Here is a 21,548-nt window from a genome sequence, read left to right on the forward strand (position 1 = left end):
TATCTTGAAAATAGAGTTATTCCTAGTAAAGTGCACTCAACCAATGCCCCCTTGCCATGTTGGCATCTCAGATTTTAACAAACATGATGTACTAATCCTTACACATCTTGATTTCCTTCATCAATATGTGAAAATTAGATTGAATATCCTAGAATTATGTAGTTTGATCGTGACTATCCTCCTAACAGTATATAGGCCTAGGTAATTTTCGGAACATCCCATAATTCTTTAAGATAATAAAAAAGGGAACAACTCCATCAAAATTAAGAGGTTTATTCCCTTTAACTCCACCCTTTCAATCAATTTCTCATGCTTATAATTAAGCTCTTTCCCAAACTCACTTAAGTTAGAAAGCTGAGTTGGGCCTCTAAGCCTAGTTAGGCTTCATAAGATCAACCCCTTCAATCCCCACCCGACCCTCTGTATGGATTTCGGCCCAATGATGGAGATCTCCACCGGCAATCAAACCATGCTTTGTTGGCCCAAGATGTCTCCGGACAAAGACGTACTTTGAAAATACGGGAAAATTACCAAAAAAATCCTAAACCTATTACAATTGTTTCAATTTAGTCCTAATTTTTTTTGACCAATTTAGTCCTAAACATTTTATAATTATGCTAGTTGAATCCATCTGGCCAAAATTGGCCAACCGGTACTAACATGGACACCGGTCATCCGGCGAAAGCTGACATGGCAATTTTTTAAATATTTTTTTTTCAAAATTTTAGTATTTTTTTGAATTTTTAAATTTTTTTTCACTTTCTCTTTCCTCCGACCGACGAGGCCTCGCCAGATTTGACAAGGCTCGGCCCCACCCGGCCTCGGCAAGGCCGCCGTCGCCAAATCGGCAAGGGGCCTCACCTTGGCTAGGTGAGGCTTTGCTAGACCTGGCGAGGCTCAGCCTCGCCCAACCAAGGTGACAGTTGACCTCGCCAGTCCGATGAGGCTGTTGTCGCTAAATCTGGCGAGGCTTGATCTCGCCCAACCATGGTGAGGTCGAGCAAAAGACGGCAAGGAGCCTCGACCCTCGCCATGGCTAGGCAAGGCTCCTTGCCAAGGGTCGACCTCGTCGATGGCTAGCAAGGCCTCACCTAAAACGGCGGGGCCTCGCAAGGCCGGTCTTGCTAGATCTGGTGAGGTCTCACCATTGGCCAGTGAGGTCAGCCTCACTGGGCCTCACCTTTGGTCAGCACCAGCTAGCTAGAGGAAAGAGAAAGTGAAAAAAAAATTAAAAATTAAATTGTCATGTCAACTTTCGTCAAACGACTAGTGTTGACTAGCTAATTTTGACCGAATGGACTAAACTAGCACAATTATAAAAGATTTATGATTAAATTGACTAAAAAAAAATTATGACTGAATTGGTACAATTACAATAGATTTATGACTTTTTTAGTAATTCTCCCACCTCAGAACAAAACAATCATATAGGAACCGAGTGAATGCACTACCCACTTTGATACTCAATCATTCTATGAGCTTATCAAAGGTATTAACAACACAATCATGACGCAACTTCAGCTTCTTCCAGCTTTGAACTCGATGATACGATGCTTCAATAGAGGGGCCAGTCCATCGAACCTGAGATGTCACTAGGTCCATCAGAAGTCTAGCATTGACCATTATTTTTCTTTTTCTTTTTTTTTATTTCAGATTCCCATCTACTCATCATATTCTTGATCCTGATCTCCTTGCCATAACCGTCATGCCAATGCCCTCGGAATCAGTCCAGTCTCCAATATGTTCCACATCTTCATCGTATCCATTGAGGAAAAAATCTGCACAATTCTTCCTAAACCCACGGTCGTAGGGGTTTCGAAATCTGCCACCCGGGTCCCTGAGGTAGCTATAGCGCAAAGAGTTCTCCCTCTCGTTCGTGGTAATATTACGAGAAATCTGCCACAATTAAAAGCGAGAACATAAGGAATTTTGCCACTTTCATCAAAGTGCGAAGAGTCCAACTAGACGAGTAATAGGAGTGTCACATGCAATTGTGCCCCTACAATAAACAAGTAGAAAAAAAGTGTTGTCGTTTTTCATTGCGACATAAAGATGGGAAATAAATTATGATGGATGTTACCTGATATGCTTGCAAAGCCGTCAATGCTGCAACGCCTGAAAAGAGGAAAAACTCAGCTATGAGAAATGACATAGCACCAGTGTGATGGCTCCAAGCATGTTTCAACCAAGCACCAAAAGAGGCTGGTGCAGCTGGATCACCCAGAACTCCTGTATGCAAAGATTCTATTGTTATGAGGGAAAAAAAAATGCCATAAGCTTTTCATCAAAAAAAAAAAAAAATGCCATAAGCAGAATAAGATAACTTTCAGTGAAACTGATTAAACGTACTTGTAAGAGCAACTGCGCCAGTAATTGACATAGCCAATACTTCTAAAAGTAGGAATACAAAGAAATCCCACTTGTTCTTCTGCATCACAATTGGAGAACTGTGAATTAAAATATATGAACAAGAAGGGAGACAGAAGGAAGTGTAATTTATTGAAGTGAGCTAATCTGAACTTCGTGAGAGCATCAACCTTGAAAATCGATTGTCATTCACATTTTGGAAACAATTAACTGATAGGTATGTAACATGAGAAACAATGTTGGTTCCTGTCGCAGTTCCAGCCAAAATAAATGATTGTTGCTTAGAATCTGGAGTTTTAAAAGTCATTAATTGTCCCCTGTATTGCTTTCTCTCTAAGTCTCTAGCACGATTATAACATTGAATAATTAAGGAAAAGCCAGTTCTGGGTGTTGTCTGTTTTGATTTTCTGTAGGGGTCTCTTTGATTGCCCTTTCATCTTTTCCTTCGCTTGATGATTTCTCCAAGTGAGGAAGAAAATGAAACCTTTGTGCTTTTTTATGGCAAGTTTACATTGTTGGTGCTCGTGAAGTTGTGAGATAAACATCTGCGAAGAAACCTTTGTTGAGAGCTTGTGAGGGATCTTTAGCTAATAGGACTTGGTTTTACTTTGCACCTTCACAATCAATAATGCTATCCTTATCAATGACCTTGTATTCTTGCTGCTATATGACTGCCTAGTGACTACTGAAGAATCATCTAGATAATACGTGGTTATGCTTCTTGAGAAAAATAAGGGGGCATGGGTAGCATTGCTGTATCTCGAATTAGGAACCTGCAAAAGTCATCATTTGAGGATCTTGATGATGGATGGGATTGACTATATCATTTGAGTATATTGCATTGACCTCTATAGCATAGGTTGTTCTGCAGCTTTGTATATCATGCATGTGAATATTACTCTACAGGTGATTAATCAACAAGGTTAATGATGAGAATTTCTTAGCTAATGGCTTGTCTTGTATATCTGAAAGTGACTCCTTAGTCCCTGGCAGTTAACCTCTTAGCTGCTTATTTCCCTTGGCGGGAATATCGTTTCTATCTTTTGACTTTGGAGTTCTGGTCTGCAGGGTGTTTTTGCTTGTGGTCAATTCATTGCCTTTCATCCGTGGAATGGTTGTGCCGGAGTTGGAGTTCGGGTTTTCAACCGTCAACGCAATGACTTCCCACATATTTATTGGGGAGAAGAAGCAGGGATCTCCACTTAGGATGTCAGCTTCATCACCTTCATTGCCTCATATTTTTCCTCTTTAGGATAGAGTATGTACACTGGTTTAAAAGAAAATAAAAAAGAAAGTACTGTGTTTTATATTGTAGTACTGTATTCTGATTCATTTTAGTCGTTCTCGGAGAGGTCCATTTGGGGGTGTCGTTTGAATTGTAGGTGGTTCTTTGGTTCATTCATGTCCCGTGTTAGTCACAGTGGGTCATGTTGGCTTGTATTTCTAATCTAGTGTCAACTTCATCCTTTGTTCAACTTATTGGGGTTACATGAGTTATAGTTAAATTGAAGTGTCTATCTTTGTGCTGGACGAATTTTGATGCTTTTGAGAGTAGGATTCTCTGCCACATCAAATTTGCCAGGTTGATGGCCATAATCATTTGGGATTTCTTGTGTGGTTTTTTATCTGTCGTAACTGCATATTTCATATGATCTTGTGAATATCAGTCTGCTTGTTTCCACAAACAATTGTTATACTCAAAATTTGAGCACCGGTAGGCCCTCTCCACATTAACAGATACTTGCGAAGTTGGTTCTCAGATTAATTTGAAAGAGAATGCCCAGAAAAGATTTTCATCAGTTAGTTCCTATCAATTGTGCGGATTGAATACAGGACCCAAGTGTGAAACCAGAAGAATATTTTTTTAAGCAAGTATATACATTTCACATTGTCGAAATTTTCACTCAACGAGCCATTGCGGTTCACCTCGTGAGGTTCGCTACAACCATCAGTTCCATCTGCTTCACACAGAAAGCTTCATGAACAGAATAACCAACTTCAACCGCAGAACAAGACAATCATATGGGGACAGACTGTATGCACCACCCACTTTGATACTCAATCATTCTATGAGCTTATCAGAGGTATTTACAACACAGCCATGACGCAACTTCAGCTTCTTCCAGCTTTGAACTCGATGATATGATGCTTCAATAGAGCGGACCCATCTGTCGAACCTGAGATGTCACTAGGTCCATCAGAAGTCTAGCAGTGACCATTGTTTTTCTTGTTTCTATTTTTTTTCAGATTCCCATCTACTCATCATATTCTTGATCTGATCTCCTTGCCATAACCGTCATGCCAATGCCCTCGGAATCAGTCCAGTCTCCAATATGTTCCACATCTTCATCGTATCCACTGAGGAAAAATTCTGCACAATTCTTCCTAAACCCACGGTCATAGGGGTTTCGAAATCTGCCACCCAGGTCCCTGAGGTAGCTATAGCGCAAAGAGTTCTCCCTCTCATTCGTGGTAATATTACGAGAAATCTGCCGCAATTAAAAGCGAGAACATAAGGAATTTTGCCACTTTCATGAAAGGTCGCTGGGAGAGAGCGCGAAGAGTCCAACTAGACCAGTAATAGGAGTGTCACATGCAATTGTGCCACTACAATAAACAAGTGGAAAAAAAGTTTTGTCGTTTTTCATTGCGACATAAAGATGTGCAATAAATTACGATGGATGTTACCTGATATGCTTGCAAAGCCGTCAATGCTGCAACACCCAAAAAGAGGAAAAACTCAGCTATGAGAAATGACATAGCACCAGTGTGATGGCTCCAAGCATGTTTCAACCAAGCACCAAAAGAGGCTGGTGCAGCTGGATCACCCCGAACTCCTGTAGGCAAAGATTCTATTGTTATGAGGGGGAAAAAATGCCATAAGCAGAATAAGATAACTTTCAGTGAAACTGATCAAACCTACTTGTAAGAGCAACTGCGCCGGTAATTGACATAGCCAATACTTCTAAAACTAGGAATACAAAGAAATCCCACTTGTTCTTCTGCATCACAATTGGAAAACTGTGAATTAAAATATATGAACAAGAAGGGAGACAGAAGGAAATGTAATTTATTGAAGTGAGCTAATCTGAACTTCATGATAGCATCAACCTTGAAAATCGATTGTCAATCACATTTTGGAAACAATTAACTGATAGGTATGTAACATGAGAAACTATGCTAACACCATGAGCTGATGAAATATCTTTTTGAAAACTTTTAATTTCTCAAAATTCCATGAAGAAACTAATCTGTGTTGAGAAAAACAGCAAGGCAAGTGTTGGCTTTCAGCATCATATAAGAGTACCTTGCCAATGCAGTTGGATACCAAAGGGCAATGATGGTCGAATTGCTCAACACAGCGGTCACAAATGGAGCAATGTTTTGCGCGGAGAGGCCTCACAATCTAACACTATAAAAGGAAGATCAGGAAAACAATAAAACAGGAATGAGGTATGGGCTAGATATAAAGGTTAGCTGATGCCACCTTGCATGTAGTGCAGAGCCGGGACCATTTGCCAGCAAGCAAAGCGGGATTATTTATCTCAATCTTCAATAGTGGTTCCTAATGATCCCATATAACCAGGAAAGAAAAGAATAAAGAAAATTATCAAACAGCTTAGAGCTCAATATCAAACCAAAACCTCACTTAAGCATTGTAGCGTATGTTAATGTTAATGAAAGAGTAAAATCCACTGGGCTAGAAATTTGATTGACGACTGTTGAGATACAGAGTACAATACAAAAGATTACAATGGAAGTATTAATCTGGGTGAAAGCGCACATTGTCTGTCGTAATCTTTTGATCATGCGCGTTCACTCTGATGTATCCTGGATCCTTGCTGCAATCGAAGAAAAGGCACAAATTGAATAGGTGAAATAATTGTGATTTTGGCACCTGATAAGAACATAAACTACTCATAGAAAGTACCACATATTCTTATATAATCATAAATGCAGATGTAGCATACGTATCTGAGTAAAGAGGGAAAACAAACAAAATTGTTGAAAACAAAGTTATTGAGAAAGAACATCAAGATAAGTACATAATCATGTGTAGATAAAGTCAACTATCATGATCACTACTGCACATGCAAAACCTTAAGGACTCTATAAAGTAAAATAACAGGACATAAATACAATGATGTGTAGATGCAACAAAATATTCTTCTTTTCTTCTTGAGGGGTTGGTGCCATGTAAAAGTCTTTACACCTTACAATTGTTTACCTGCTGCACCTGTAAAGCATGACAAGTCCAGCACTTGCTAGGAGAGAGCCCATCCATGCAAGAAAGCCAAAACCTGATCTTAACTTTGGTAAATCTGATCCTGCACCATGTAATATTATATTAAGTTCCATAAAGGTTGTTGGGTTGAACCACCAATCTAAAGAAAATTAAGGATGAGCGCACAAGGGTGTGAGAGAGAGAAGAGGGGGAGGGGGTGGACTGAAGATACCCATTATGATGGAACTTGTGTAGGTCACTAGTAGCAAGAGAATTATGACCCACAGAATGGGTGCAAACCCGAGATTGAAAAACTTCCCAAAGCCACTATTCCAATAAAACTTCTGATCATGCTGCTTTTGGGCATTTTCCTGCAGATCAGATATCTCATTATTTCAATATTGTAAAATGTTGGAGAACTAAGCAGTAGATTAAACAAGTGCCTTTGACAGAGATTGACAATGGACGCATGGTCTGATTTTTAATGTCAAAATTAGCACATCACAGAAATTACAGTATGCCACCAGGTGAAGATAGCCATATCATAAAAAAAGGAAACAGCTTCCCAAACCAGCCTCCAAAAGATCAATCACTTAAAAAAATTTGCATGTTTACAGTAGTGCAATAGTCACATCACATTAGAAAGACAGCTCATGGGTTTGAATATCTTTTTTGGTGCTAATCTCAGCTTTATAATTTCTTAAAGGTAAAAATAGCTTTAGACTAGGCATACTTAATCTTTTATGCAAAAGATGTAACCAGAATATAGACAGGGTAACATACCCAGAAAAGCTCTAACGCAAGGTTGCTTCTATATCTTTTACCTACAACATTTCCCATCATATCATGGAAAGATGTTACAGGCAGCTTCACTTTCACAGGAAGCCAGGAATGCAATGAGTATGTATGTCATCACATGCACAACAGGACAGGAAAATGTGTAGTGATAACATCTGAAGTGCACCTACAAGGAAATGCACAACTTGTTGGTAATTCCTGTCAGATGCAAGCTGAACTGGTGTAAGGCCAGTATTATCAGTCACCATCAATTCCTCCTTGCCAACCCTTACTAATTCTTCACATGCCTCCAGGTTCCCTTGCATAGCGGCCCAATGCAAAGGAGTACACCCTAAACCAACAAAATGAATAAGTGATCAGCTAGAGGCAACTATGATTTTCTTATCACTACTACATTCATTTGGACAGCTCTGCAAGAATGGAGCATGTAAACTCACCCTCTTTGTCCTTGCGTCCAACACAAGCATCTAGAAATAAGAGAAGACGTACACAATCGGCAAAACCTTTATAAGCAGCCCTGGAATTCAATGACAAATAATAATGTCCTATCAGGGAGAAATTAAGCATTACAGTAGAAGGAAATTTTTTGAAAGCATCAATTCACATTAATGCAGAAGGCAAATAGAATGACTCAAATATGCGTGTTCAAAAGAAAATACTTGGAGAGGAGCAACCCTCCAAATTCTATAAGAATCTGGCTATTGAAGTTCGTGCATTTAACAACCTCAAAAGAATGAATGACAAAAATCAACTTCATCAACTTTTGGCCTTTGTACATTCGTTATCTTTTTCAAATGTCTCTGTGCTTACAATTGCAAATTTCAATCTATCATTTTCATGAAAATGAGCCCATGCCTCCCTTCCAGAGATCATTAGAGCATCAAAATGAGCACATTAATGGTGTCACATGGAAACACCAGCATTTAAGCCAAGTAACACGACTAAAAAGCTCTCCTGGGGGATACACCTTAACAATGAATCCTCAATACTAGGCAGGCAGCACATTTGCATCCTCAAGACAATCATGCAAATGTCATTTGTAAAATGATAGTATCTTCAAGAATGAGAAATGAAGCAGCTGATCACAAGCCAAATATAGGTAAATGTAAGAGTCGAAATATATATGATGTCAAAAAGGCATTATACTGCAGGTTCACAGGTACCAGTGCAAAGGGCTTCTTCCATCATTATCAGGAACATCAGCATCCGCATTCCATTTTGAGATGATATGATAAAGGAAAGCAGTATGACCATGCTGAGCTGCAACATGTGTTGTCTGCGATCATGTCAATGTGGACGTTCAGCAGTAAATACAAAGCTGTTTCTGAACCACTAAGATGAATGACATCTCTAGCTACCAACTTTCTATGATGTTTCTTCTCACAGTAAATAAATCACTTCTTCCTTCAGTATGGTTTCTCAAGCAGATGTATAGTTATGTGGACCAAGAGTTATTATGGCTCTCAGATCCAGGAGCCAACAACTAAAAGGCCACATGCCACAATAGGTAAAGAGAATTGATATCAAACAGTACACAGACTTGAACAAACCTGATACCCGCACTTGTCAGCAGTGTTAATCCGAGCACCCTCTCGAAGTAAAAGATCTACCACCTTGATAGCACCTCGTGCTGCACTCCAGTGCAATGCTGTCTGCCCAGTGTGATCGACTGTGTTTACATCTCCACCATGCTGGAAAAGAACAGAGAAGAATTAGACACCAATTATCCTTGATACACAATCAAATTCTACTCGATCACTCTCCTGCAAAAACTTCTGACCTTAACATCGTTCACATCCACAGAACAATATCTTGCAAGTTAATTTTTGAAAACTCATGATGTTAAATGTTAATGCCTGTGAGTTGACGCCCCGCTCTCAATGATTAGACCAATTCTATTATCACCAAAAAGAAAAACTCAGATTTCCTTTTTCACACATATTCTCAGAATCAAGAAGAGTGATTGAAGAATCCTATATTCACTGTTGAAAAAAAAAAAAACCCTTACTCTAAACAGTGTTGACCCGCATAAACACACATAAAGGCACGAATTTCAGAGAAGCCAAGCACAACAAAGCCAACTCATAGCCCCCGGAATAAGAATAAACTTGGTATACATACAGGAAAAGTGCTTAAAACCCAGAAACCAGAGGAACCCAATTCAAACAACTAAATCATCTAGACAACCACATCATAAAGGCAATCCTTTTTGTTTCTTGCCAAAGGGAAAGACTAGAAGAAAGGGAGAGAAGAACCTGGATGATGTATTCAGCAGCAACACATCTGTTGTTCAGAGCAGCCCATTGCAAAGCATAATAACCACGCCCATCCGGCTCGCAAACCGAACGTCCCTCCAACTCCACTAGCCTCCTGAGCTTCTCCATGTCGCCGTACGCGGCCGCCGCATACACATCGTTCCTCAACCACTCCTTGCCAGCTCCTCCTCCACCGCCGCCGCAGGACTCGACGGCAGCGGCCGGCCGGACCTCCTCGACGACCTGGATCTCCGTCGACATCGCAATTTCCCCCGACGGTCGTTGAGAATATTTGCTCGGGTGGCCGAGGGTAGGGAGCAGTTTCCCGTTCGTGTACGGAAGGAAGGAATCAAACGAAAAGGCGGTTTCTTGTTCGTAGGATATTTGGGTTTTGGAAGGTTCAGGTGAAAGTTCTTGACTTTTTGGCTGACCCAACACGTCTCCAAGGAGATTCGCACGTACTTTAGCCCATGCTTGCCTTACAATGTCCGAACGCTGCAAACTGTGGATCTTGTCAGATCTGCGAACTAGGATTGATAATCTTGTGGTTTCGAATTATTTATGTTAAGAGAACTTGAAAAGGGTCATTCCAAATCCATATGTTGGAGTGATGTCATTTTACACTCGACAAGTATTTCTTCCTCTTTGTAAGGGGGGAAAAAAACAAAAACGTAACTTCTGCCGTCCCGAAAACCGGTTATCATTTGGGGAGGAATGAAAGCATGTCGTGTGGAGATGAAAGATGACACATTGAATGAGATAGGAAAGAGAACAATATATGATTTGTCAAATGCGGACACCAATGGTAATGGTGCTATAGCTAATCTTACTAAAAGATGATTGGTAGTCATGAATTCGTTTGCTACCTTTATTAATCAAGGTCGTTTGGCGTTTTAAGCTCCTTTTTCTTGCAAAGGAGAAACTAGGATTACTGAAAAAAAGACTCATCTCTTCATTGCGAATTTGCATGGAGTAGCATGGAATACCAGACGGAAACGAGTAGATGCACTCGAGGGATGAGGCTGTTGAGCACAATTTGGAAAAAAAAAAAAAAAACATAGATGAAAATAAGCAAATTGCCAGAGTTCCCTGATCACAATCTGACTATCCACAATGGTTCTTGCAGATAGTTGACATCCCCAATATGTATTACCGTAGTACATGAGTTCTATAACGACTTGGTCCAGGGGAAAAGATGTTAATGAGAAACAGTGCTGCAAGCACTCAACATATGCGAATAATTAGAGTAGCATGCAGCCTCATCCGATCGCGAGTTCACAACATTCCTTGGAACCTCCAACTTCTCTACTCATTGATATGGATACTTGAGCCGATGGCCACAAGAAAAAAGGATTATTCGTAGTGAAAAAGGTCGTCAGCTGCCCGTCCATGACGACTACCTGCAAAAGCAGATAATTCTTGCTATGAGATCCAAGAATCCTATTGCTTCAAGTAACCAAAATTTGAACGTGCTGATTAAAGATCCTCAGATCAATTTTTGCCTCATACAGCACAAAGCACACTTAGCAGATGATAAGTGAGCGAAAATGCTGGCAATCCAACCATCAAAGAAGCATATGTAATCAAGCAAAATAAAATACTGAATCTACCACCTCTTGTGATCCCACGTAATCTGAAACTGTCTTTCCACATGTGGCAGATAACAACATACTTGACAAGTGGAAAGAGAAACAAATCCAAAGGAACGACGAGAGTAAAACATTGGCGAGCTATCCAGCCAAAAGACACTTTTGACATACTACTGTCTTTTGCCATTCCAAAGATAGGAAACTGAATCAAAACTGGCATTATGTATTCAAGAAAACTCGGCCAACTAAATGAAACCTATTCCACCGCCCCTTGATTGAACTACAGAAAAAGAGAGAAAATCAGCAGCAGATGGCTATCAAGATAAATATCAAATAACATAGCAGACAAATGAAACTCAGAGATGTAGAGTTGACTGTCATTTCCTTCAATTGATGATAAAACTTGATACGACAACAAAATTAACTGTTTCAATTCCCCAGGACAAACTATCGATTGAAGGTCCCTGTTTAGCTAAATGGGAAATGAAGAAATCCAATGATTCACTTCACAAATTCATCCATGCAAAGGTTTTGATTCCTTTCCACTCAAATCGCATCCGATTCTTTGCTTTAGCATGATCCACAACAATTCATCAGGCAATCTAAACAAAAATGTAAACTCAGATGCCCCTAATGAGAACTGAAAATCGAATGCTGAAGACTCAAAAACTCACTCTGGCAACTTCCCGGACCGAAAAATCGCAAACTTGGACGCCTCCGAATACTTATACTCAACCCCATTCTCCTTCAGGAACTCCTCAATCACCTTCTTCACGGCCTCGGGATCGCTGCTCTCGCACTCGATCTCATAACACGTCCCGAACTCGTACTTAGTCTCGTCGACCTCCAACGTCAACCCTTTCCACTCGTACACATCCCTCACATTCCCAAACCCTCCCAGCCCCACGAACTCCCCACCCCGAACTCCTCCCTGCACCGCCTCAGAACCCTAGAGCCCATCGACCCCATCTTCCCCGGATCCGCGACGCACTCCCGGCCCCTCGCCGGGTCCAGCTCCTCCTCGTCCTCCTCGACGCGGCTGACGCCGTCGACGAGGACGGCCCTGGCCTTGAGCGAGGCGACGCAGCGGGCGTCGCCGTTGTAGAACCGGAGGCGGAGGACGGCGCGCCGGGAGGAGAGCTCGCCGGCGGCGCCGTCGAAGAAGAGGTTCTCCTGGCGGTCGGTGCGGAGGCGGTGGGGGGAGAGCAGGGAGGCGACGCGGCGGTGGGCGTCGGCGCCGGGGAGGCGGAGCTTGACCTCGACTTCCATCGCGCTCTAGGGTTTCCCGGGGGGGGGAAAGGGATCAGGAGGAGGAGAGGCCGATGCGTTGGGACTTGGAGGGGAGGTTGGAGGAGGAGCGGTCGAGGTGCTGGAGGATGGAGGATGCGCCGGGGGCGGGGCGGCGGAGGAGGCGGCGGCGGCGGTGGAGCGTTTCCGGGCCTCCTCGAGCTCGTCCTTGTCTTCGATCTTGACTTCGATCTTGCTGGGTTTTCTCCTCAGCATTTTGCGCGGTGCCGACGCTGCCGTCGCTCCATTCGATCGGAATAAGAGGGAGTTTTCTTTTCTCCTAGATTTGACTTTTATTCCAAAATAATATTATTTTTTAAAATTTTAATTATTTAAATTTTCAGTCACTTTTTTTTTAACTTAATCATTTTGATCAAAAAATCTGGTGGGCTTTTTTTGCACAACATGTGCTCGTGCGAGTTTTGCACCTTTCACGAGGGCATTTTGGTCCGAAATTTACCGTAGCCCTCAAACCGTTAATATCAAAATTAAAAAAGAAAATTCCTCAATTGACGTTATCCTATACTTTTCGAGTGCAAGAAAGTGCATAATCATAAGACGTTCTGGTTGCAGCTTTCTTCCCGCATCTACAATGATTGGAAGGGATTTTTATTTTTACGGACAAAACTACCTCCATGCCATAGACCAAAGAAAAATGAGTTTTCTAAAACCGTTAATATCGAAATAAAATAAAAAAAAGAATTCCTCAATTGACTTTATCCTACACTTAATGGTGTGCAAGAAAGTGCATAATCATAATAAGACGTCCTAATTGTAGCTTTCTTCTCGAATCTACCATGATCTTCAATCTTTGGTTTTTGGATAATATGCTCGAGAAACCTTAAACCTTTCTTTTTTTCTTTTTTTTTTTTTATCGATGTAGATGAGGCAAAACTCGTGCTTTTTAATAATTTTTATGTGCATGAGGATAGGAGAAACGTGGTTTAGAAAAGACACAATACATTCATTGTATGCTATTGCTTCAATAATGATATGCATTTTATAAATTTATCCTAAACTGATATATTTATGATAAATTTACATTTTCAATAAATTTAACAATCAAAATACTGAATTGGATGGCACTTGATACTTGACTATCATACCAATTTGAGATTTTATTCTCCATTTGTTACAATTATACTACTTTGTGGTTTTTTGTGACATTCAATTTGGGGTTTTAAGTGATAAAAAAAAATTTGAAATAAATTTATTATAAATGTATCAATTTATGATTTATTATTATTATTATTTAGAATAAATTTATCATAAATATATTGGTTTGAGATTTTTTTATTATCAAACAATTAGTTTGAGATAAATTTATAATAGGTATATTAATTTGGGATTTTTCAGGATATTAAATTTAAAATAATAATGGGCCGAAAACATGTGCTCATCAGCGCCAGGGCATTTTAGTTTGAAAACTACCGGGTTTTTAAAACCGTTAATATCAAAATTAAAATAAAAAAAAAAAATCCTCCATTGACTTTACACTATAATTCTGGCGTGCAAGAAAGTGCATAATCATGAGACGTTCTCGTTGTAGCTTTCTTCTTGCATCTGCGATGATCCTCGATCTAGATTTTCGATAATATGGTGGAGAAACCTTAACCCTTTCTTTTTTTTCTTTTTTTTATCGATGCTGTTGAAGCAAATCTCATGCTTTTTAATAATTTTATGTGCACATGACGAGGATAGGAGAAACACGAATTTTTTTTTTTTTTATAGCTAAAATGCCTTCAGAAAAGGTGCAATACATATATGGTGTGCTATTGCTTCAATAACGATGAGTTCAGGGGTTATTGGGTCAAAGGGATTAAGTTTATGGGATATTTTGCAACGAAGTTAGGTTTTGGAGGACTACGAGAGATGGGCGCTCTTTCGAGGGTTATTAAATCAATTTGATCAAGTTCATGGGTAATTTGTAATGAAGTTAAAAATTGAAGGGAACTTTAAGACATCAGCAACGCTCTAATGAGTGTTTTGGAACTTTCCCCAAAAGCATTTAGTTTCATTCCAAATAGGGATAATAACACATATTGTCCAAATTTTTGTTTAATATGTAATATAGTCCATGAAATTTAACTCAATGTATAATGTGATTCATAAATTTTCAATTTTCAATTTAGTCCAATACTTATATGAAAACATTAGTTGTTTTCAATTTTCAATTTAGCCTCGAGCTCGCCGGATCTTGTGAAACTTAAGCTTGCCGGCGTCGGCGAGCCCGGCGAGCTCGAGGCTTGCCCGTGGCTGGTCGTTGGCTGTCGTCATGGCCGGTAGCTAGCTAAAGAAGAAGAACAAAAAAAAAAAAAAAAATTGAAAATTATATTTTTAAAAATAATTAAAATTCGATTTTTTAAATAATTATTTTAATTATCAATTAAATTTGTGTCATATAAAACTATATTAGCAATACCAATTTTAAATATATATATATTTAATTAAATGTGTCGAGTATGAGTCAAGTATGAATCGGGTCATGTATGGTTCAAAAATTTTGTATTACAATAAATGGGTTATAAACGGATTAAATGAGTTGATTTGGGTTAGACTATTTATGACCCAACCCATCAGTTAAACAGGTCTAGTCAGCATATACATGTTAAGCTGTAGTAGAGTGGGAGCAGAAAAATGCTCTCCACGTTAGCTGAGGAATGTGGGTCTCATAAAAGTGGGTCTACGGTCTTTCACAGGTGTGTAGTGAATTTTCTAAACCATAATATATCAAATGAAGGGTTAACATATTACTAAATTTAATCTTGTAAATAATTTTCCATGTTTTCTTGTCCCATCTTATCACTTTATATAGTCACAGCCTCCAGGAATGGCAGCTGCTGCTTTTTAATTCTTTTTGCCATACCGTCAAAACCCATTTGAAGGGTTAAAACGAACCCCCAAGAAAGTTCACCCCAACGTCCTTCTAGGGTTAACTTCTCATGTCGTTCATGGCTGATCATCGAACCCCCAAGATGTTGTCTCCATTGTCAGCAGCCCTTCTGTCATTGACTTGTTTTGATTTTGCTGAAGAGCCTCGCTGAATCATCATTTATCGTGTCTGAATTTGGAAACTTATCCGTGCGATATCTTGAATCAGGTAATTATCTTATTCTATATCAAATTAAATATTATGTCATCTAATTCGATTGAGATTGTTATTGAATTCACGGATTTGAATATTGCATACCAAGGTTTTGGGGATATGCAGTAAAATTAGAAAATTTCCTAATTTAAACAATGTGCACATTGATGAGAATCTGATCTCAACCCCAAGATACGATTCCCATTCGCATGGAAAAATCGGCCATCTTGTCTATAATCCTTTTGATATGATGTCCGTTTATTTATTTCCCAAATTTGAATGGATGGAATATTTGATGATTATCTTTTGCAGATTGGTGCTTATGGAACTCGACCTTCCTTCACCAAGATCTTGGCCTCTGTCAATTGGCCGGCGACGGAGTAGTCGACGGAGGCTGAGATCTTAGTGTGGCAGAGAAAGGTAGTGTGCTAGTGGTTGAACATCTCACCGTGGAGCTCGTTAGGCTTAGCGTCGATGAGGGCCAACTCGTTGGCGAGGTCCCCAATGAAAATGGTCTTAGTGATGGCCATGCCAACGTTGCTGACCTCGATGATGATGTCCGCGCTTGGAAGGCAATGGCTCCGGGGTGTTCTGGATCAACTTGAAGAAAGCTTGGGTCAAGTCCAAGCCGCTGTGGAATCGATCCACCAAGAAATAGGTTAATGATGACTCTATAATGAAATCGATATGTATGTTAATAACTTGAATCAAGTTATGAATTGATATGGGCTTGAGAGAGTCCGGGTTAAGTCTAGACTTAGTAATCTATTTATCAATCCTACGTGGTGCACTTTGAGGTGAGGTCGTGACATATTTGACATGTGCATTGGAAGTTCTAGAACTTGTAAGTGCTACTAGTGCTTAAACTTTCAAAAATGTAATTAAATTTTAAAACTTGTCACGAAAATGCAAGTTGTTGAGGGTAGCCCAACATCTTCGGGAGTCGATTTGAAATATCCCGAAGATTGCTCATCCATATTACATAATTGGAAGGGAGTCTTATTATGGGAGGATGCTGAAGAGGAAGAAATTTAAATAAGAATTAGTGTTTTTTAGGAAGAATACCGGGATATAATACTGGTGATTGCCTAAATTAGTGGAATTTAATAAATCAAGAAAGTTTCTAATTAGGGGTGATTACCAATTAAGTAGGATTCTTAATTTGGGTGGAGGTCACCACTATAAATATAAGGATTGGATGGAAATTTTTAAAGAACATTGTAAAATATTCCAGAGAGATATTCCAGAGAGATCACAAGAGTCTTCAACAATGTGAGTAAATACGAAAGTTTTTTAGAGTTTTTCAAGAGAGGATGTGTTTTGTGATAGTTGTGAGAATTTATTGTGAGTGAAACACCATTAGTGTTAATTGTAATTCTTTGATTATTGTGGGGAGTTCTTGGATTAGCATACCGTGAATTTTTCACATAAAATTTTTTTGGTATTGTTCTTCTTTTCACTCATATGCACTGTTATTTATGTTTTGCATATTGCACAATTCTGATAATTAGAATTCTGCTACGATCAATTGCAATCCAACTTAATTTACAACATAAGTGAGTCTTAAAACTTTTAAAAAGTGCCATTAAGTCTTAAAATTTATCGAATTGGTCCAATCAAATCCTTTTATGATTGCATTTTTGAAATTTTAAATACACAATTGATATAGTTCATTTATCGTAGAATCCACGATCCACATCCATGATTATTGATTTCGATGGTTAGTCAAGTTTTTGTAGTATAATTATCAATATCAATGTTTCAAACTATCATTGGATGAGTGATATGCGTGAGAAGCCTGTAATATAATCACTTATCTAATTCTTCATGTTTTTCCTTTCTCCTCGGCAGGCTGTTGCCCATTAATTCTGTTTGTCATACCGTCCAACCCATGTGAGAGTTTCAAACTAAACACTAGGTGCGCCCAAATGCCACTCGAGTGTCAATTTCGCATGTGTTTCATTAAGTCCAGATGGGCATGGTTGACCCCAAATCTTTCTTGATCAGGGATGATGGGTTTGATAGAGACAGACGTGTTATGTTGATGTCAGTATCTGAGTTTCATTTGACATTGAATGATTCGACTGGAATAGGTAGGACGAGGAATGAACACGGCCGAAGTGAAAATTGGGGTGCGAGTCACAGAGTTAAGAACGGAGAACCCATAGACAAAGCGGCGACAAAGTGGTGCGTGAGTCAAGGTTAAAGTGGTGCCGTTTAGAATTATCCAACCGGAACCGAAAAAGCTGCTATAGATCAAGTGGATAATGAGGAACGCGAAGACTTGGAGAGGGAAAATTATAAGAAGTCAGAGTTAAGAACCTAACCAGGGGAATACGCGAGCAAAGCATTACAAAGAACTGGAAAATCTTCAAGCGGAAAGCAATAAGAATGTTTGGATCTTGAGGACCGTATGAATAGTGTTCACAATGTGGGTAAGTTTAGAATGATTTGCTCATAAAGATGGGGTTAGAACTTAAAAGAGGACATTTCCAAATGATGGTAAAGATCACATTCTCCATTTTCATCATCATCCCCAAAATTGGTTTGTCATTCGCAGCTGATTTTTTGGGCATGAACAGTTCCATCAGTCATGGAGAAACATTGGTTTCTTCAGACCAAACTTTTGAGCTAGGATTCTTTACTCTTGGCAACTCTAATATGAGTTACTTGGGTATATGGTACAAGTTTAGTCCTGACACAGTTGTGTGGGTTGCTAATAGAAACAACCCGCTGGCGGATCATAAAGGTGTTCTCACATTCAACAATGCCGGCAATCTAGTTATTCTCAACCGGTTGAATGGTGTGGTTTGGTCTTCAAAGTCATCCAGGATCCTCCAAAATCCAATTGCGCAGCTCTTGGATTCGGGAAATCTTGTTCTTTGGGATGACTTCGTTTTGAGTTCTGATGAAACCTATTCGTGGCAAAGCTTTGATTACCCGTCCGACACGCTTTTAGCAGGCATGAAGCTGTTGTTGAACCCAAAAACGGGTCTTGAACGATGTCTCACTGCATGGAAAAGCATGGACGACCCTTCTCCGGGAGATTATGTCCATAGGTTAAACTACAATCAGGGTCTACCTCAGTTTGAAACAGTCCAACTGAATGTGCATAGAAAAATATTTCGAACAGGGCAATGGAATGGAGTCACATTTGTCGGCATTCCCAATTTGTCAAGTCCAGCTGGAGTGCCCCTGTTTGTGCAGAGTGAAACTGAGATCTCCTTCATGTTTGAGGTTCATGACAAACAACTTTTCTCGAGAATAAAATTAAACTCTCTGGGAGTGCTGCAACTGCTTGTGAATAGATCGAGAACAGCCACATTGAATGTCAAGCTCGAGTTTCCTAGTGATCCGTGCGATTTCTATGGAAGGTGTGGTGCTAATGCCATCTGTCGCTGTAGCTTGTGTGAATGTGTGAAAGGGTTCATGCCTAAGTCACCTGACAAATGGGCGGTCGGTGATTTTTCCAGTGGATGCCATAGGACAATACCCACGAATTGTTCCAAAGGAGAAGGGTTCTGGAAAATTGAAGTAGTTAAGCTGCCCGACCTGTTGGAGGTAACGCTAGATAGGAGAATGAACCTCAAGGAATGCAAGGACGTGTGCTCGAAGAATTGTTCGTGCGTGGCTTATGCTAATTCAGATGTCAGGGGAGGAGGTAGTGGCTGCCTCATGTGGTTCGGGGACTTGATTGACATGAAAGCGCTCGAAGGATGGAACCGCGTGCAAAGTCTATACGTACGCCTATCAGCATCCGAACTAGGTATTCATACTAATGCTAATTGACTTTGTTTTTTCTATAAATTATTAAAATGCTTGTTGTCTGGGCAAGAAAAGTTTGGAATAGTTAACCTTCGAGATTCTTTTTCTTTACTCTAGATGCCACTCGGGACCACACCGGGAGGAATATAATATTAGTAGCTGCCATATTGAGTTCTATCATTGGTGGATTGCTTTTTGTCGGAGCTACACGGTGGAGTATAAAGCATAAGAAAAGGAGAATCAGGATTGGAGGTAAGCCTGGTCTTCAATCAAGTCAAATTTCGTTAAAAATTCAAAGTAGCCTTGCTTTAATTGGTTATAGGCACGCTAGTTCGTTGCCGTTGTCCTATGCTAATGCAAATCAATGCATACTACTTTGCTAGGTCTTGAAATCACAAAAGAAGACATCGATTTACCATTGTATGATTTGGCCACCATTAAAAGTGCTACGAGCAATTTCTCTATTGGCAACATGATTGGGCTTGGCGGCTTCGGTGCTGTTTATAAGGTATAGAGTTTTGTATATATCGTTGTGCACTAAACTAATGATGCATATAACAACTATGTTGCCATTTTGTATGGAAATCTTTCGACGGGACAGTTAGTAGCAGTCAAGAGGCTATCAAAATGTTCAATGCAAGGTCTTGAAGAGTTCAAGAATGAAGTACTCTTGATTGCACAACTTCAACACAGAAATCTTGTTGGACTTCTAGGCTGTTGCATCGAGGGAGAGGAGAGAATCTTGCTTTATGAGTACATGGAAAACAAGAGCTTGAATTACTTAATATTTGGTAAGACAATTTCATTTTTTAATTCCCTACTGAACAATGATATTCTTTCATAGTAATATAATCTAAGCTAGCACTTTTGGTCAGTTATTGTTGAGATTGACCATGCAAATTTTGTACTATCCATAGATCAGGAAAAAAGCTTGTTGCTAACTTGGCAAAGACGGTTTGACATTATTATCGGTATTGCAAGAGGACTTCTCTATCTCCATCAGGATTCCAAACTTCAAGTAATCCACCGAGATCTTAAAGCAAGCAACATATTACTAGATGGCGACCTAAACCCTAAAATATCCGACTTTGGCTTGGCAAGAATCTTTGGAGCTAATGAAAAAGAAGGAGAACAAAAAGAGTCATTGGAACTTAGTATGTCTTTTCCTTTGGTTCTTGACATGAAGCTCATTATTATAGAGAACCACAGCTTAAAAACCTTGTTTTTGTGAAATGTAGTGGCTACATGTCTCTTGAGTATGCCATGGATGGGAAATTCTCTTTGAAGTCGGACATATATAGTTTTGGTGTGCTCTTGTTGGAGATAGTTAGCGGCAAAAGGAATAGAGGATTTTCCCATCCAAGCCATCACCATAACCTTCTTAGTCATGTAAGTAAGAAGGCACTACTAGCACTAGCGTTTTATCTCTCTTTGATCTTTTACAGTCATTTAGGGTGATTTCTCAATGACCAAGGATGAGTTCCCAATTTTTCTTTAGGCATGGTTGCTTTGGAGTGATGGTAGGGCCTTGGAGATGATGGATGAATGCCTGCACAGCTCATTTGACAAAACCCAAGTGGAAAGGTGCATCCAAGTGGGATTGTTGTGTGTACAAAAATTCCCTGAAGATAGGCCAGCTATCTCATCTACAATTTATATGATACTCAATTCTGGTTTGGTCTTGCCTAAACCTAAAGAGCCCGGTTTCTTCATAGAAAGAAACTCAAAATACTCTAATGGGGCTTCATCAAAAAGCGACTCACATACACAAAATTTAATCACTTTGACTATGCTGGAGGGTCGGTAGGCATTCTATGCCATATGTGGTAGATTACTAGGTTTTTTGTGATTTTGTATATATATTTGGTTTAGCTGGGCCATTGCGGGTATGCTATGGCTAAGCCAGAAGAAGAGTGGGAGTTGTTTAACTTCTTTTTTTTTTTTTTGGGTGGAAATAGGCCTTGCTTAATTTAATAGACGTTTTATGAAATTTTTGCAAGCGAAGTTACTTTTTTTTTTTTTTTTTTTTTGTCGGTCCTCGGTATTCCTACTCTAACGCTATTCTCAGATTTTTGCCTTGCAATGAGTCGAAACTCATTTCTGAAACAAAATCGTCTCCATCCTAACCCCTTGAGAATGTGGGGATTCGAACCTCTCACATTCCCCTTTCATGTTGG

The 21,548-nt window shown here is 39.7% G+C and overlaps 4 protein-coding genes across 4 annotated transcripts; 1 reads left to right on the forward strand and 3 right to left on the reverse strand.

Moving 5' to 3' along the window:
• Positions 1 to 1,668: 1,668 nt before the first annotated feature.
• LOC104436178 (protein S-acyltransferase 24-like) lies at positions 1,669 to 2,434 on the reverse strand. Its single transcript, XM_018869662.2, has 3 exons — positions 2,350 to 2,434; positions 2,081 to 2,229; positions 1,669 to 1,896 (listed from the first exon to the last, which is right to left on the reverse strand). Exons 1-3 carry the CDS (start codon positions 2,432 to 2,434, stop codon positions 1,669 to 1,671), a joined length of 462 nt encoding a protein of 153 aa, XP_018725207.2.
• A 1,776-nt stretch (positions 2,435 to 4,210) lies between these two features.
• LOC104438883 (protein S-acyltransferase 24) lies at positions 4,211 to 10,156 on the reverse strand. The gene is made up of 13 exons (XM_039308279.1): positions 9,646 to 10,156; positions 8,941 to 9,081; positions 8,554 to 8,666; positions 7,828 to 7,907; positions 7,561 to 7,721; positions 6,825 to 6,963; positions 6,596 to 6,695; positions 6,152 to 6,209; positions 5,855 to 5,932; positions 5,675 to 5,773; positions 5,291 to 5,369; positions 5,056 to 5,204; positions 4,211 to 4,856 (listed from the first exon to the last, which is right to left on the reverse strand). The coding sequence occupies exons 1-13, from the start codon at positions 9,904 to 9,906 to the stop codon at positions 4,623 to 4,625; spliced, it is 1,692 nt and encodes a 563-aa protein (XP_039164213.1). The 5' UTR covers positions 9,907 to 10,156; the 3' UTR covers positions 4,211 to 4,622.
• A 524-nt stretch (positions 10,157 to 10,680) lies between these two features.
• Positions 10,681 to 12,773, reverse strand: LOC104436181 (triphosphate tunnel metalloenzyme 3). The gene is given in 3 exon segments (XM_010048920.3): positions 10,681 to 11,045; positions 11,909 to 12,146; positions 12,149 to 12,773. Coding segments are annotated over 3 exon segments (597 nt in total). The 5' UTR covers positions 12,504 to 12,773; the 3' UTR covers positions 10,681 to 11,041.
• Positions 12,774 to 15,540: 2,767 nt separating this feature from the next.
• On the forward strand, positions 15,541 to 19,395 carry LOC104438884 (G-type lectin S-receptor-like serine/threonine-protein kinase At4g27290). Its single transcript, XM_039309220.1, has 2 exons — positions 15,541 to 15,621; positions 17,458 to 19,395. The coding sequence occupies exon 2, from the start codon at positions 18,070 to 18,072 to the stop codon at positions 19,393 to 19,395; it is 1,326 nt and encodes a 441-aa protein (XP_039165154.1). The 5' UTR covers positions 15,541 to 15,621; positions 17,458 to 18,069.
• The last annotated feature ends 2,153 nt before the right edge of the window (positions 19,396 to 21,548 follow it).

Source organism: Eucalyptus grandis, chromosome 3 (assembly GCF_016545825.1).
Source record: "Eucalyptus grandis isolate ANBG69807.140 chromosome 3, ASM1654582v1, whole genome shotgun sequence".
In the NCBI taxonomy this organism is placed as follows: Eukaryota; Viridiplantae; Streptophyta; class Magnoliopsida; order Myrtales; family Myrtaceae; genus Eucalyptus; species Eucalyptus grandis.